General features: G+C 49.9%; 1 protein-coding gene across 3 annotated transcripts in view; it reads right to left on the bottom strand.

The window, feature by feature from the left end:
* GALNT18 (polypeptide N-acetylgalactosaminyltransferase 18) overlaps window positions 1–15,608 on the bottom strand; it is a 337,820-nt gene that overhangs the window by 144,091 nt on the left and 178,121 nt on the right. For all 3 annotated transcript variants that reach the window (XM_072794063.1, XM_072794065.1, XM_072794064.1), the window contains one exon: window positions 12,451–12,617. In XM_072794063.1, the coding sequence (XP_072650164.1) occupies window positions 12,451–12,617 (167 nt within the window). The remainder of the gene's footprint in view (window positions 1–12,450; window positions 12,618–15,608) is intronic.

Genomic DNA, 15,608 nt, shown 5'->3' with positions numbered 1-15,608 from the left:
AACTGGGGTTGCTTTCCATTCAAGAGCTTCTCTCCCTAAAAGTCTCCTTACATCTTGAACTCCCAAGGTAGGAGCTTCTGAAAACAACTAGAAACGAGGCATCTCATTTCTACATCTGTGCCAAAGGAAGTCCGTGGGTAGAGTCCGTCTACTTGACTGAAGTTCGTCAGTGGCAGGAGCCACATCTGGTTCACCATCGCCTCCCCAAGAGGGAGCTTGGAACCTGCTTCTCAGTTTGTTGAATCAATGCCTGTGAATGGCTGGAGGGGCACAAGAGGCCTATGTCCCTGTGGGCCTGAGCAGATAGGTGAGGCAGTCTCTGAAAAAAACAAAACAAAACAAAACAAAAAAACAATGGAGCTGTTCCCCAATTTAGGGCCCCTGAGAGTACATTAGGGCCCTGGTAAAAAAAAAAAAAAAAAAAAAAAAAAAAAGTCTGCTCTCCCTCAACCATCCCTATAAGAGCGGAATGTCTATTGACGTGCAATAGAGGTGGGTCCATGCATCCTGCTGGACCTTCAGGCCCCAGCTATTTGTACTGGCTTCTGTCACCCCTCATGATGTGTCCTGTCCAACTTTCCACCATGACGTCAAACCAGGGTGGGCCGGGCTCCTGGAAACTCTGACAGCTAGCATGCAGGATGGATCTGCGTGGCGGCCGGGGTGGCCACAAGCTCGGACTCTTGTCCACATGCTCCCCTTTCTGCTGAGCCCTCAAACCCTGTTGTGGCTGGAGGACACCTGAGTCGCTGTGTGGTTTGGGGCAGCCTTTCAGAAAATCAGTTCCACCAGAAGGCATTCCATGCTCCAAAGATTTACCATCAGTAGGAAATATTTGCTTGTTGGGTTTCAAGCAGTTTTGAATATTTGGGGGGGCAGAGGGAGGACCTCAGCTTCCCGGCAGCACCCGGCATTCACGGATCTTCCACCGTCAGCACCAGTTTGTCTGGACAAGCTGCTGAGCAAGATAGGCTGAGGGCCAAGAATGGACAAGGAGACGTCTCCTGCTGGCTGCAGTGTGCGTGTGTTGGGGGGGGGAGGTTGGTGGCAGGGAGCATGACCTTGGTCTTTCCCAGGGACAGCTGGACTCCCCGCGGTGGCAGCAGGGCCCCTCACCTGAGGGCAGGAGAAACATCTCCTGACTTCCCCCCACGCTTGCTCAACACTCTAGCTCTAGGAATTTCCCCCTCGACAGATGGTCACACAGCTGACCGCTGGAAGAAAGCCTTTTTGTATTTGGTTCCCGCTGGCTTTGTGAATCGAATACCGGTCATCTTGGCTAGTTTGTAAAGCAAAACGGTCCAAAGTCCTCCTGCTGCAGATTGCTTACAGGGAGCTCGTGAGCTCAGGAGGGCAGGCCCTTTGCCCTCCCGGGGGCTCTTCTTGGCCACCAGGGAAGCATACTGGGGAATTTCTGATTCCCTGAGTCAGTTTCCTTTATCAGTAAAGGGGTCCAGCACAAGTGACGTGCTACCCACCCCACTGCCAGACTCAGGCAGGCTCTGCCGTGCGGCACGCTGGGACCTCGGCAGAGTGGCTGGTGAGGACAGAGAAGGGGCTGACAACGTGCAGGACCAGAGCTGGAGAAACTGACCGAGATCTGGGGCTGGTCCACCAAGAGGCAGCGTCACCCGGCGCTGGGCACATCCAAGCATCACTAACTTAGGATGCTCGTTTCAGTGGGAGGGCTCAGCCACCAGGATGCAGGTGGATCAGACCAGGGAGCAGAGCCCCAGCCAGGTGGTACAGAGAGCAGGGTCAAGCCTCTCAAATAGGAGGGCTGGCCAGGGCTAGATGGGGAGGCAAAGCCCCACTCAGGGCGTAAGGGCTCCATCCCAGGAAGGAACAGCAGATCGGGAGAGAAGAGAAGCAGAAGGCCAAGTGTAGGGCCAACTCAGAGGGGGTTGAGGAAGGCTGGGGTGTGGAGGGCAGCAGGAGCAGAGGACACACCCCAGGCCGCAGCAGCTCTGTTAAAGCCAGGCTGTCCACCATGGGAAGAACAGACTGCTGTTCTCGGCAGAGGTCAGCGCTGGCCGGGCAATTAGCACATGGCACCTTGATGTGTCACAGGAAAGTACTCCCCTTTGGACTCCCAATTAGAAAAAGGCATTCCTGACACAGACTCATACCAGGGTGCGTGGCTTCGCAAACGGAGATCGTGGGCTAGACTTTATCCCCCCACTGGCCCCATGTCGGGGTACTCTGGTGAAGGCCATAACCTGCGAAACCACGTGGGGTAGCTCTGAGAGACAGTTCAGACATAACCGAATCTGCCAGAAATATTTATCTGATTCCTTTCTGCCACTATGATCATGGGCTCAAGGCTCTTCCCAGGCCTAGGTGGGGGTTTGAATCAGGGAGGGGAGGGCATTTGCTATCCAGAGCTGCCAGGAGCTCAGAAGTCATCCGGTCTCCCTTGGGAGAGGGCTGGATAATACCCGAGTCCATGAATCTGTAGCCTGGCCTAAGAGGAACGGTCCGGCAGGTGACGACCAGTGTGGCAGGTGCAGTCAGCACCCCCAGCAGCACGGAGTAAAGGTGAGAGCCTCCAAGACTCCTGCAGAATTCGGCACTAGGCTGCTTCCATGTCGAGGCTGCTGGGTACCCACTGCCCGCCTTATGGATGGGCTATTCTCGTCACACCAGTCAAAGGCATAGGCGTGGGTGGTGAGGAGAAGCCTGCAGCTGAGTGGGTTGCCAGCCCATGAGCCTGGCTGTATAAACACCTTTAAGCTCCTGATCCTTGGTTGTAATTAGATTAGCTATATGGGATTCTTTGAGCTCCATAAAACACAATACTGTTGGACCATTCTTTTCCTCTGTTTTTTTTTTAATTTTTGTCAATTATTCCAGCTGCATGCAAAGCTGTTGGTATTTTTACAGCTTGGAATGAGTATCTCTTGTGTAGGACAGCATCTTTGAAACATTAAACAACAATTAGGCAGCCTCTGGGCCAAGGGATGATGGGGTCTTTGCAGGGGGTGGCGGGGGACCCAGCAGGTGGTGACAAGCAATCTGGGAGTTCTGATTCTACTTCGTCACTGCTCTGTGATTGTCTCACCAACACTTAAAAATAACAATGATTCACAGTTGTGCAATTACTTGTCGTTCCTCAGGACCATGAAGGTGGCTCTAGGTAGTGGTGGATGAGGCTTAACCACTATCTGTGGGCAGATGTGAGGGACCAAATCTGTGTGCCGCCCGGATCCATATGGTCAAGTCCCAATCCCCAACATCAGAGTATTTGGAGGTGGGGCCTTTGGGAGGTGATTGGGGTCAGAAGAGGTCATGAATGTGGAGCCCATGATGGGATTGGCATCCCAGAGGACAAGACACCAGAGCTTGCATTCTCTCCACCCACACACATGTGCCAGGGAAAGGCCAAGTGAGGACAAGCAAGAAGGGAGCCATCTATCAGCCAGGAAGCAGGCTCTCATCAGAACCTGAATCTGCCTGCCCTAGATCTTGAACTTCCCAGCCTCCAGAACATGGGAAATAAATGTCTTTGGTTTCAGATACCCAGTCTATGCTATGTTGTTATAGCAGCCCAAACGGAGTAAGACACCAGGTGCATCCAGGCCTGTACACATTGCTTACCTATGCTCACACGTCATCAATGCACACTCACCGGCTCACAGCCACTCACTCCACATGTGCTCACACACACACACCGACTTCTCTCTATTTCGAAGGAAATAGGAAGCCACCTCTCTCACGAGATGACCTAAGCTTGGCTACCAACTCTTAGATTTCCTCTCAACCCTGACACATGCCTAGTAGCCTCCATGCAACCCATCTCTCCTTCTTACTGAACCTTGGGCAAAGCCCCAGCTGAGGAGACAGCCCTGCCCTTGTCTTAAGTTCCTTCTTTGCTGGTCCTGCTGCCTAATAGCATTCTCTCTCCAAAGAATGAAGACAAAATTCCAGTAAGTCTTTTGAAGTCAGAAACCCATGGTGCCCTGGAGGCAGCCTTATTTCATAGTCAAGGGTGTTAGGTCTGAAAGCAGACAGCTTGGGTTCAAATCCCTTATCTGTGTGACTTTGGACAAGCTCCTTAACTCCTCTGTCTGTTTCCCTGTTATATGAAATGATATTGATAATGGTTCTTACCATGATCATAGAGCACTGATTAGCTTATTAAAAATACTATGAATAGGCGCTAGCACAGTTGGTGTACTCACTGTGCTGGGGGTGCCTGATTAGGACTCTATCTACCCAGACGCGCTGGGAGCCACTCTGGTCGGAGGCCCAGGCCTGGAGAAGTAGGGGTCAAAGGACAGCCCTGGGCGGAGGCAGCCTACTGCACAGCGGTCTAGCCAGGAGCCTGGAACCCCTCATGGGCACACCTGCCAGCTGCCCTGCACTGAAGTCGATCCAGGTCCTGCACCTGAGAGGGGTCTGGGGGAGACTAACCTATACGAGACACTGGGACACAGGTCCACCATTTTAGTGTGTATGCAGGGCTCATCCTGGATTTGATCCACCATCCCCAAGAAGTAATGGGGTGGGCTGGCTGTCAGGGGAAAACTAGACAGGAAAGAACCTGTCCACATAGTTGAGCACAGGACCAGCTTCATGGCACTCCTGGTACCAGCTCCCATGCTATTCCCTCCTCACTTGAGGGCTTTATCCTCCATGATGGCCTTTCTCTCCAAGAGTGGGTCCCTTCTAATTAGGAGGCTGACCAGAGTTTATTTCTAAATTAAACTGTCTAACTCCTTAAAAAAAAAAAAAAAAAAGCCTCCAGGCACCCAACAGTGTAGTAAGTAGAGAGATGTGGGTTCCAGGGCCAGGTGACCTGGATTTGAATCCCCATCCTACTATGTCCCAGCTATGACCTTGGGCCCTGATCACTTTTTATTTTCACCTCAATGAGACTTGGCTGCTTCATCTATGAAACAGAGATGGCAACCCCACCTATTTCCCTAAGGGATTGTGAGTGTCCTTTCATAACCAGTTTTACTGAGTGACTACTATGTGCTGAACATGGGGCTGGTTGGTCAAGGGACACTGAGATGCCTAATATCATGTCTCTCTCACACTGGTCACCTTGGCTAATCTCTGCTAAACTGCTCACTATAACTAGTGAGTAAATAACCAGTAAAAATAGTGTGTGAGGGAGGAAGCCAGAGCACATGGGAAGGCTAAGGTGAACTTCCTGATCCAGCTGGCAGGTGGAAAGCAGAGCAGTGGAAGGCTTTCTGGAAGCACTGCCACCTGAATGATCCCTGAGGCTTGAATTGGGCAAAGGGGATGGGTGTGGGAGGTCAGTCATTCTCAGAAGAGGGCTAAGCAAAGCAAATGGCCTGCAGCCACATCACCAAGCCTAGGGTGCCTGGCCATGGGCTTCCATGTCCCTGTAGAGTGTGGCCTGGCCATGGGCTTCCATGTCCCTGTAGAGTGTGGACAGTGGAAAGACCCGACATAGGGCCCCATGGGGACACAGCATGGGCTGGAGGAGACAGCTTGATGGGAGTCAGAAGACCCGAGGTCCTACCTCAACTCTGTCACTCACACATTGTGCGGCCCTGGAAAGTCCCTGTCCTACATTGGTCCTCGGTTTCCTCCCAGATGGGGTTGGATTGGCTGTCTGTCTGCCTCCCCCTGTGGCAGCGAGGGACAGCTCCATTTGCCCTGTATCTAGAGGCTGCTTGGTTCTATGCCTCATCCTGCCAACATTTGTCAAAGGTTTTGAGCAAGTGTGACCAGTGAGAAGGCTGGATCTATGAGCAAAGCATATTCATCACCAAGGAGAGAGACCATCCATCTTTGAGTGTATGAGGTACTGGGAACTGGCCATTCCCTTGTTGGAAGGCAGCAGAAGAGGACAAGCCTAAGACAGGGGTTAGACTGGGTAAGTCACTGCCAGCCAAGAGCAGACCGAAATCTCTAGGGAAGGGGATTCTTAAAAGAACATTTGATATTGCCATTGCTTTGTGCTTTTAGCCACAAAATTCAGATTCATTTGGAAATCTCAAGTAGCATGAAAAGAAGGGTATATGATTTTTAAGTTTACCAAAAGAGGACATTAGTTTAAAAAAGGAAACAGAAACTGATGGGGCGCCTCGATGGCGCAATTGGTTGAGTGCCAGACTCTTGGTTTCCACTCATATGATCTCAGGGTCATGGGATGGAGCCCTGCGTCGGGCTCTGAGCTCAGTATGGAATCTGCTTGAGATTCTCTTTCCCTCTCCCTCTGCCCCTCCTTCTGGTTCTCTCTCTCTTTCTCTCTAAAATAAATAAATAGATCTTAAAAAAAAAAAAAAAGGGAAACAGAAACTGAATTCAGCAAAAGAAATTTCTTTGGACGTAGAGGCAGCTGGATTGTGGGATGTGGTGACAGCTGGTGAGGGAACCTGAAACAGCTCATGTTCATTGAAGACCACATTAGCCAGGTACTGGAATGCCTGTGTCACCTGAATGTGCTCACCATGGGGGCAGGGGTAAGTGCTGAAGTACTAGCACAAAGCATGCGGTTGTCAAAAGCCTACTGCGGGAGTGAATGAATGAATGAGTAGATGAACAAATAAGTGAATGCGGAGAATCAAAGGCAGGGATGATGCTGTCAGCAGCAAATTCTGCTACTCTACTCCCCCCACACACACCCTGGAGGTCCATAAAGGTTAAATCACTCAGTCCCAGCTAAAGACGTTGGCCCACTGGGATTCGCTGGGAGTACAGTAATTAAAACCAAGAGGCTCAGAGCTGTGTTCCCAACATTTCCCGAGATAATGAGGAAGAGGAGCCAGGGAGGGGAAGCACTGCCTCAGCGCTACGGGGCAGGCAGGCCATGGCCACCACTGTCGGGAATGCCTGCAGAGGTTGGGTAACGTGAAGGGAGGAGGCCTGCGGTCAGCCATCTGCCTCCGTGCATAGGACCTGAGTTCAGATCAGGTTGGGGCATCAGCAGGAGAAGCTCCTGTTCTGCAGTCTGTTCTGCAGTCGGCCCGCCACTCACATCATCTCCCTGGGATGCAGCAAGGGGGTCCCAGGGGCCCCACCAGGGGAAGAAACACTCCACCCAGCAATGCCTGCGGCCTGAGGCTTGCTCTGGGGTTGCGGAAGTGCCTTTTATCCCAAGCTCCTCAGCTGCAGTACAGATGGAGGACAATAGTTACAGCAGTGATTCCCAGAGAATGTCCCAGTGCATAAGAATGCTCTGGAAAGCTTATTAAAATGCAGATTCCAAGCCTTGCCGCAGACCTACAGAATCAAAATTCATTCATTCAATGAATCAATATTTATCACACACCTACAAGTACCATGCAGTATTCTAGGTGGAGATACAGCGATGAACAAAACAGAAGTCCCTGTCTTCATGGAACTTACATACTGGTGGAGCGAAAATGTACAAATAAATAAAGTAACCCAGTGGGTACCGTATATCAGATAGGAATAGGTGCTGTGGAAGACAAGAAACAAGGAAGGGATGAGGAGTGATGGGGGTAAGGCTGCCGTTTCAAACAGGTTTTAAATATTTGAACAAAGGCCTGAAGAGGCAAAAGATCAGGTCATGCAGATATTAAGAGGAGGAGTATTCCAAGTGAAGGCAGCAGCAAGTGCAAATGTCCTGAGGCAAAAACATGCCTGAGTGAACCTCTGTATTTTTAATCAAGCTCAAACACTGAAATTTGAGACCACATTAGCAGAACGACAGCATCCTACACAGGAGCCAGGCCCTGAAAGAGTGGAGCTTGTTTAGGAAATTGCTAAGCAGGCAGAGAACAAGGACTCAGAGGCCTACACAAGGACCGTCTGCAGAGCCTCTAGTCCTTGGCTTCTGAGGGAGAGAGCTAAAGATCTAGAGGGACTTGGGTGAAGAAAGTGGTCATCAGTGGCTCCTTTCCTATGTTTATGGAAACACAGGCCTGACCCCAAAACAAAAATGCCTGCAGAGGAGGGGTTTGGGGGAGACGCCACACGAGCACAGACAGAAAGTGTGACATCGCCTGGGAAGACATTCCGAAAGCTCTGTATTCCGGCTTCATTTAGAGTTTTAAGCACAGACGTTCCTTCCATCATGCCTTATCTCATTCAGGCCTCCCAACAATCCCTGAGGTAGAAATCCTACATCCCAATTTCACAGATAAGAAAAATAGGGTTCACAGAGGTTAAGAGCGCACAGCCGGGAAGAAGCTAGAAAGAGCTGGAACAGAAAAGCTGGCCTAAGGCCAAATTCTGCGCCTCTGCGCTCTTGCCACCAGAGCAATTGCTTCAGGAAGGAGAGAAAAGCAAGAGTTGGCCTTTAAGCAGTAGCCACACAACAGCTATTATTATTATTAGCTGTTGTTGTTATTACTGCCATTTAAACTCTCAGGACACCCTTCGCACCTTGCAGCTTGCACAGAACCTTTGCTGCTGTTACCTCATGTATCCTCAGTGGCTATGGGGCAGGCAGAGCGGGCAGGGCCCGATGTCCCCACGTGGCACATAAAACCAAAGCAGAAGACCATGGCCAGGAAGTGGCAACTGAGACCAGAAACAGAGTCCCATTATGCTTCATCTCCATTTTAGGCTTATTTGCACGATTCCCCGATGTCAGGGGCCAGGTTGCCTTTGTGCCCTTGGCCCAGGCTGGGTGCTCCCTAAATGTGTGTGGAACCAAACTGCCTTGGCCTGTCACGAAGCAAACACAATTCCTGTGCTGTGTGTGATGATGCCCCAGAGACACCAGCCCCAGATGGGACTTGCTCGGGTGGTCATAGAGCCACCTTCCCCCAAGCCAGGCTGGTTGGGTCTTTGCGAAGGCACGATGGCTCTCCTCCTCCAAGAGCCACAGTCTAAGGGTCTCTTCCTCCCTTCTCGAGCTCAGCTCAGGCTGGTCTTGGGGACAGACCCATTACAGGTCACCTCTCTGCCCCGTTCCATGCAGGGGTATTTCAGCAGGGACCAGTGTCTGTCCCATCATGCCCCTCGCCCACCTGAGGTCCCTTACACTGCAGGGCACTATTGTCCTGCCAGCCTCCTGGCAGCCCTCCCGACACCCCTCACTGTCTCTATCTCCCTCTTCACTCATCTGCTCTTCCCGAGTGGGACAAAGATGAGCCTTTTCTTCCCGGAGCCAGCCCTCATTTCTGCGCCCTGGATGTCATCTTCTCCTCCCTCCTCAGAGGCCTTCTTCCACGCCTTGGCCTCAAAGGACGCAGGCACCTCGTCCCCAGACTAATGAAATCACCAGAGCTAAGAGATAGCCACCCGGATTTCTTAAAAGCCTTCCAAGTATTTCTAATGTGCAGTCAGGGTGTTGAGAACAACCTGCTTTTCAAAAAAGAGAGAAATAATACAATACAATACAATACAACTGAATACACAGACCAGATTATAATAGAAAATACCATAGTGCTTCGCACATTAGAAGGCTAACTATTGTTTCTTAAAAGTTTTGTTTCAATAGTGTATGCTATTGTATGAGTGCAAGTAGGCGTGTCATCCTGGGTCATGATGTAAATGACTTTCTTGCTGTGGATCATGGTTAGAATTTGTGTGAGTGTGTGAGTGTGTGAGTGTGTGTGTGAATGCGAGCGAAGCATTGCTCCAGTTCCTGCCTTAGCTCCTGATTCTCTTTGACAGCCGAAATCCCTGACAAAAATCTACCTCCCTGTCTGCTCTTTGACTGTGTCTGGTTTCCACAAACCCCCACCCCCAGTATTTTACCAAAGCTACACGCTGAGGTTTCCACGATCTGCACCTTCCAAATCTGGGGGCTTCTTCTAAGACTCTGTGTCCTTCGACCTATCTGTGGATTCGTTCAAATAAATGACTCTCACTCCGGGAATTCTCTCTGTCTGGAGTCTGTCATCTTCCAGATTCTCCTGCCCACTCCTGTTTTGTCTCCTTAATGTCTTTCACTCAGTGTTCTCTCCAGCTTCTTTTCTGGTTCTCCCTCCTTTGCCACCGTCACCTCCCAGTCAATGGCTTCAGTTATTCTGTGTAAAAGACTCCAAATTTGCATTCCCACATTGCCCTCTCTTGAGACCCTGCGTGCAGTTGGCTTGCTTTGCAGGCCAGCCGTCTCCTGGGAATGGACTTGAGGGCTGGGGAGGGGTAAAAGCTGGCAGCGTTCAATTCAGGCATGCACTTGACCATGTCAGGCAGACAGGCAAGCAAGGGAGGGTCATCATCCCCATTTTACAAAGGAAGAAACTAAGACTCTGAGACATTGAGGCATGTTTACGTGGTCATTCATCCAGTGGTGGAGAGGATCCAGAACCCATGACTTGAGACTTCAGCCCAGAGTGCTGGAGTACTGGAATTTCCCACGTACAAAAGCAAAGCTACATCTCATTCATTTAACCACAGGTTCTCAACACAACCTATGCAACAGAATTACTAAGAATGCTTTTAAAAACTGAGATGGCCAGATTCCCCCTCAAACTTACTGAATTAGAATCTTCTGACAGAGAGGTTTATTTGTTTTAGCTTTATATTGTGAAGTAATTACAGAGTCACAGGAAAGTATGCAAAAATGTACAAGGAGGTCCCATGCACCCTTCACCCAGCCTCCTGCAATGTTGACATCTTACACGACTGTAGTACAATATCAAAATGAGCACACTGATGTTGCCTCCGCCCCCAGAGCTTCTCGGATCTCTCCAGTAAGACAAGTACAAGTACCCATCTGGGTGTGAGTATGTCGTTCTGTGCCATTTTGTCACATGTAGTTTTGGGTAACCAGCAGCACAGTCAAGATACTTAACTGTACCATCAGTGTAATACTCCCTAGTGTTTGGGGTTTGAGAGCTCTCCACCCCCGAAGAAGAACCATCCCACTGCACCCATCCCACTCACTGCCCCTTCTGCCTCCCTCTTCCGGGAATGCACCATCATCCTCAGAGCCACCCTGGCTTGAAACTGAGCCATAATTCACCAGCCCTCCTTAGGCCCACCTGCCCGTAACTCTATTAGTCAAGAGATTCAGTGGATGCTTCCTTTGTGGTATCTCTCAGGCCAATAAAGGGCCCTTGATCCCCATACCCACCCCTACAGCAGAACATAGTGTAAGGATGCCTTTTGCTTATTTGATGTCCTCGCTCTTTGAGAGACAGACAGCTCATTCATCCCTAGGCTTCTCATAATGTAAAAGGGGGTGGGGGCAGCAGGCCTGGGTGGAGCGAGGTAGGGTGCATGGGTGCTCTAGTCAAGCTGTTCTGGTGTCAGCCATTGGAGAATGGGAGCTTTCTTAGGCACCCATTGCATGGACACAAGCAAGGTTAACAGCAAGTAGCTGCAAGAAGTGGGAGCTGGGGCCCTTCCTGTATCCCTCATAATAGATAATCACCTTTAAAACTATGCTGCCTATTTGCTATCATCCTCTGATGTTTTTTCATTCCTTCACACCCATGGAACAATTAGAGTCAAGTGATTCATAAGCACTGCCCTTCAGAAAGCTCTAAAATCCGCTTCATAGCTCTGCTCCTACACTTCTTGCTACATGATAAAATGAAAAGGAAAATTTGCTTATTGAGATTAAATATATTTCAATTATCTGATATGTTTCAGCTTTAATTGATAACAAAACACAAATTGCCCATCTGAACTTCTCATTACAGCAACTGATTCACTGGAAAATTTACTACCTGATACCAGAGAAAAGCACTAAAGATAACACAGGCTCAGTGACTCTACGATCCTGTGACCCAGCAGTCTAGTTTTTAAAATCATGCATTAGCCAAAGCACATCCATTTTAATCATCCTATCGAGAGCACTGTTTTTTTTTTTTTTTTTAAACCATCTCAGTACATGGTCTCTAAGTTTGGAGATTTTGGGGGTGGTATATGTTGGTATTAGAGACCCTGGAATCCACACCAAGGGGGACAGATAGCTGGAGAGGGGGAGACAGAAGGAGGAGGGCTTCGACATGTGGTTGGCGGCCACCTGAGGCTTTGCTAAGGCCAGACAGAACAGCGAGCAGGGCATCCAGCAAAGAGGACAGATTTTCAACAGCTCTGTGGTTGTCACCGTGTTACACATCTACGACCAGCCCTGCCATTGATACCACTGTGACCTTCCCCAGCACCAGCGCCATTGATACCTCCACCGTCACCACCACCGCCGCCAAGATGACATGAATTATCATCCAGGTAGATGCCAAGGAACACCACGAACTGAAATGATGTTTCATGGAAAAGAGTCACAGGAAATACCCACTCTGTATGTGGCGGGGTGAAATACCCACAGCTATTTACCTTATACTGTACTAGGATGTTAGAGAAGAGGGTGGACAGACAGCCAGTAAGGAAAAGCGTGGGGACCAGGCCCCTCCAGGATGCAGAGAGGGCACACCTATGGAGTGAACCTTCCAGAGCAGTGACCACCAAGAATCTTCCATCTCTGAAGGAGCAGGCATGGAGAGCCTTAAGAAAATGAGAACCCCCAATGGAAGCTGAACCTTCTGCTCAGATGTCAGGCCCGGAACAGAGTTCTGGGCCCAGGGGGGTTCAGGCACTCACCATTACTGCTGTTGTCATCCACCAGGATGATCTCCTTGAGCAGGTGTGGAGGTGTGCGTTCAATGGCTGAGTGGATGGAGCGCAGCAGCACCGACAGGGCCTCGTTGACGAAAATGAACACGATGCTCACCTCTGGCAGGCTCTCAGGGAAGGAGAGGTTGCGGCACCTAGAAAGACAAACAGCCAGGCTCTTAGATCTGTTGGTTATTCAGATGAGGTCACCCCAGGTGCTGGCCCACCTCATGTCGGCTTCAGCTTTGCCAGATGGCTCAGGAGTCTAGGTTCTTCCCAGGGCCTCTTGTTCGATACTTAAGACAATTCCTAAGTGTGCAACCGACAGGCTCACACCATTAAAACTGGTTTGTACCTCTACAGAGTCTGAATTTGTCAATGACTATCCCAGCTGAATAGCTGTATCATTAGCACCAAGGGCAGTACCTGGAAGCCAGCAGGTGGTCACTGAGTGTTTACTGGAAGAATGGCTCAGTATTTCTAAACCTACTAGGAGAGAAAAATGCAACCAAAGGAAAGCCTTAGGTTTTTGTTTTTGTTTTGTTTTGTTTTGTTTTCAAAATGGCAGCCAATATCTAGGTGAGGGCAGACCTCAGATGATCTGCCTCTGGAGAGAAATATGTGTCCTTCCAGAGACTTCTACTACCAGAATCCACTCCACTTCACTCCAGGAGGCATACTGCCTGGGGACTCTCCTACCTCTCATTCATCACCAGGATCTGGCCTCCAGAACCAGGTTGAAGGTAGAGTCCAAGACTCCACACGAATGAAGAATGGAAGGACAAGTTCAATCTCACCTCACAGATGAGGGCATGAAGGCTCAGAGAGACTGAGTCTCCCTACTGTGAGTCAGCTGCCAAGACAGAAGCCCATCTCTGGTCTTCTGACATCTACACCTGGATTCTTCTCTTAAGGAATAATGGTTGTGGGATGCCTGGGTGGCTCAACGGTTGAGTGTCTGCCTTTGGCTCAGGTCATGATCCTGGAGTTCCAGGATCAAGTCTCAGATCGGGCTCCTGCAGGGAGCCTGCTTCTCCCTCTGCCCATGTCTCTGCCTCTCTCTGTGTCTCTCATGAATAAATAAATAAAATCTTTAAAAAAAAAAAAAAAAAGGAATACTGGTTGCTGGAGAGATTGCCTCCAACTGTCCCACTTGCCTCCAAGTTCTCCAAAATCCCTGAAGTCAGTTGAAGGTCTCTCACCCAAAGGACTTGAGCAAAACCATAAAAGTCTGCATGCTATTCCCCATGGGAAGAGGAACACACGACCACTGCAAGCATTGCCTTGGCGGGCAGGAAACCATGGCTGGTGCCCTGCTCTGGCTGAAGTGAAACATTGTTCCAGAAGGCACTGATCCCATCTTCAGGATCGTTGAATGAAAGAAAAGAGCAGAAATGACCGGCCCTGGGCTCAGAGAGGAGACTGCCCACTCCTGTCACCGGCCACTGTCAGCTCCTGGGGTTTTGAGCTGGTGACCGCGTTGTACGGCTCCAAGGTGGGAGATGCGACCAGGTGAGAACATGCAATAATGAGCATAATAGCACAGAGCTTCTGCTTGTCGGCAATTAAAGTGCTGCCGGATAGGAATGGGCCTGTTCTTCCCTAATGAGGAAGGCTGCAGGATAACCAGCGCTGAGCAATTTGGAGAAATCACCGTGGGGCCCCAGCCTGCTTAAGAGCAGGAGATTAATAAACTAAAATCACTGTCTCTATGGTTACCAGAAATTTACAGAAACTTCTCCCATTCTATTTCCAGCTCTCCTTCTCTCTCTCACTAAAGAGAGAAGGGGGAAGGGGAAGAGTTGAACCTTTTCCCAAATCCACATCGTACTTATAATTTTCATAAAACCTCCAGGTTAACAGATTGGTGTAGAAGGCATTCATTCTTGTATTTAATGGAATAAATATTTCTTGGGCTTCTTCCATGGGGCAGGTACTACTGTCATCAGGGCACAGACCAAATACCTATTCTCACTTTGACAGGGGAAACTGGGAAACGTGGAAGCAAACAAATGATACAGTTTCACACGAGGACTGAGATGGAAAGTATCTCAGGGGTAAGAGGACAGTGAGCTGGCTTGGCAGCTGTTCCAGAAGGAGTGGTCGGGGAAGGGCTCCTTGAGGAGCCAACATTTAGTCAGAAACTTAAATGGTACGAAATGCAAGTCGTGCAAAGGCCCTGTGGGGCCGAGGGAACGGTGCTGTGAGGGGAACCTGGCTCACGTAAGTGCAGGGAAGGGATGAAGGGGATGGGGAGCTGAAGGGAGGGACTTTAGTGAAGGAGAAAGACCAGAAGGACTCTTTAAGCTCATCGGACCATTCCTGCAAAAAAGTTTTGTTGTCATGAATGTGATTTTGTAAGACCCATTGAGAAGGTTCATGGTGCTTATTTATGTCTATCCAGACCAGTGGCTGGCCCTTCCTTAGGCATGAAAACTGACTGAAGCATTAACATATAACCCACTCGCTAACTGCATTTTAAAAATTATACTATATATGGTCAAACTGCTGGCACATGACCTTTAACATCATCATCATTATTTTTTTTAATAAAGTATAGCAAACAGCTCCCGGGAAGGTCAGTACAGAGGTACATGCTCCCTGTCCTTCCCGCTAACGCCGCCAGCAGGGAAGACAGAGACCCTGTGGCTGGCAGTGCTCCTCCACACTTCCTCGGGGCCTCCCGGCCCCACCAAGTAGAGCTCCAGGTTGCTCCTGAGGATCCCCCAGAGCTAGGGGCTGTCTTCCTCTACTCCCCTCCCTTCTTACTTCTGAACATCACCACTCCTTCTCCCCATCTCTCCCAGTGGTGGCACGCCCCCCCCCCCCACCTGATGGTTTGAACCCCTGGGGCCTGGGGACCCGACTCCCGATGGTCTTTCCCTAAGCATCATGGAAACATTCTATTCATTTCACAAGCTAAACTCTGCTGATCACCATTTTCACATAACAGACTCCTTCGAACATAAGGTTTTTACACCCAAGCCCTTTTGAACATAACAAAACACCTGAAGTAGTGCATCCTATCAGGACATGTTTATTGTCTGTCTCCCCCTGTTATAATGCAGCCCCTCCCCCACCCCACCCCAGAGCAGGGGCTCTATGTTGCTACTGTGCTCTAACCCTTAAGCCAGAGTCTGGCGCAC

The sequence above is a fragment of the Canis lupus genome, chromosome 23, assembly GCF_048164855.1.
Source record: "Canis lupus baileyi chromosome 23, mCanLup2.hap1, whole genome shotgun sequence".
Classification (NCBI taxonomy): Eukaryota; Metazoa; Chordata; class Mammalia; order Carnivora; family Canidae; genus Canis; species Canis lupus.
Note: the sequence above shows the minus strand (reverse complement) of the source record. Positions and strands in the feature narration are given on the sequence as shown.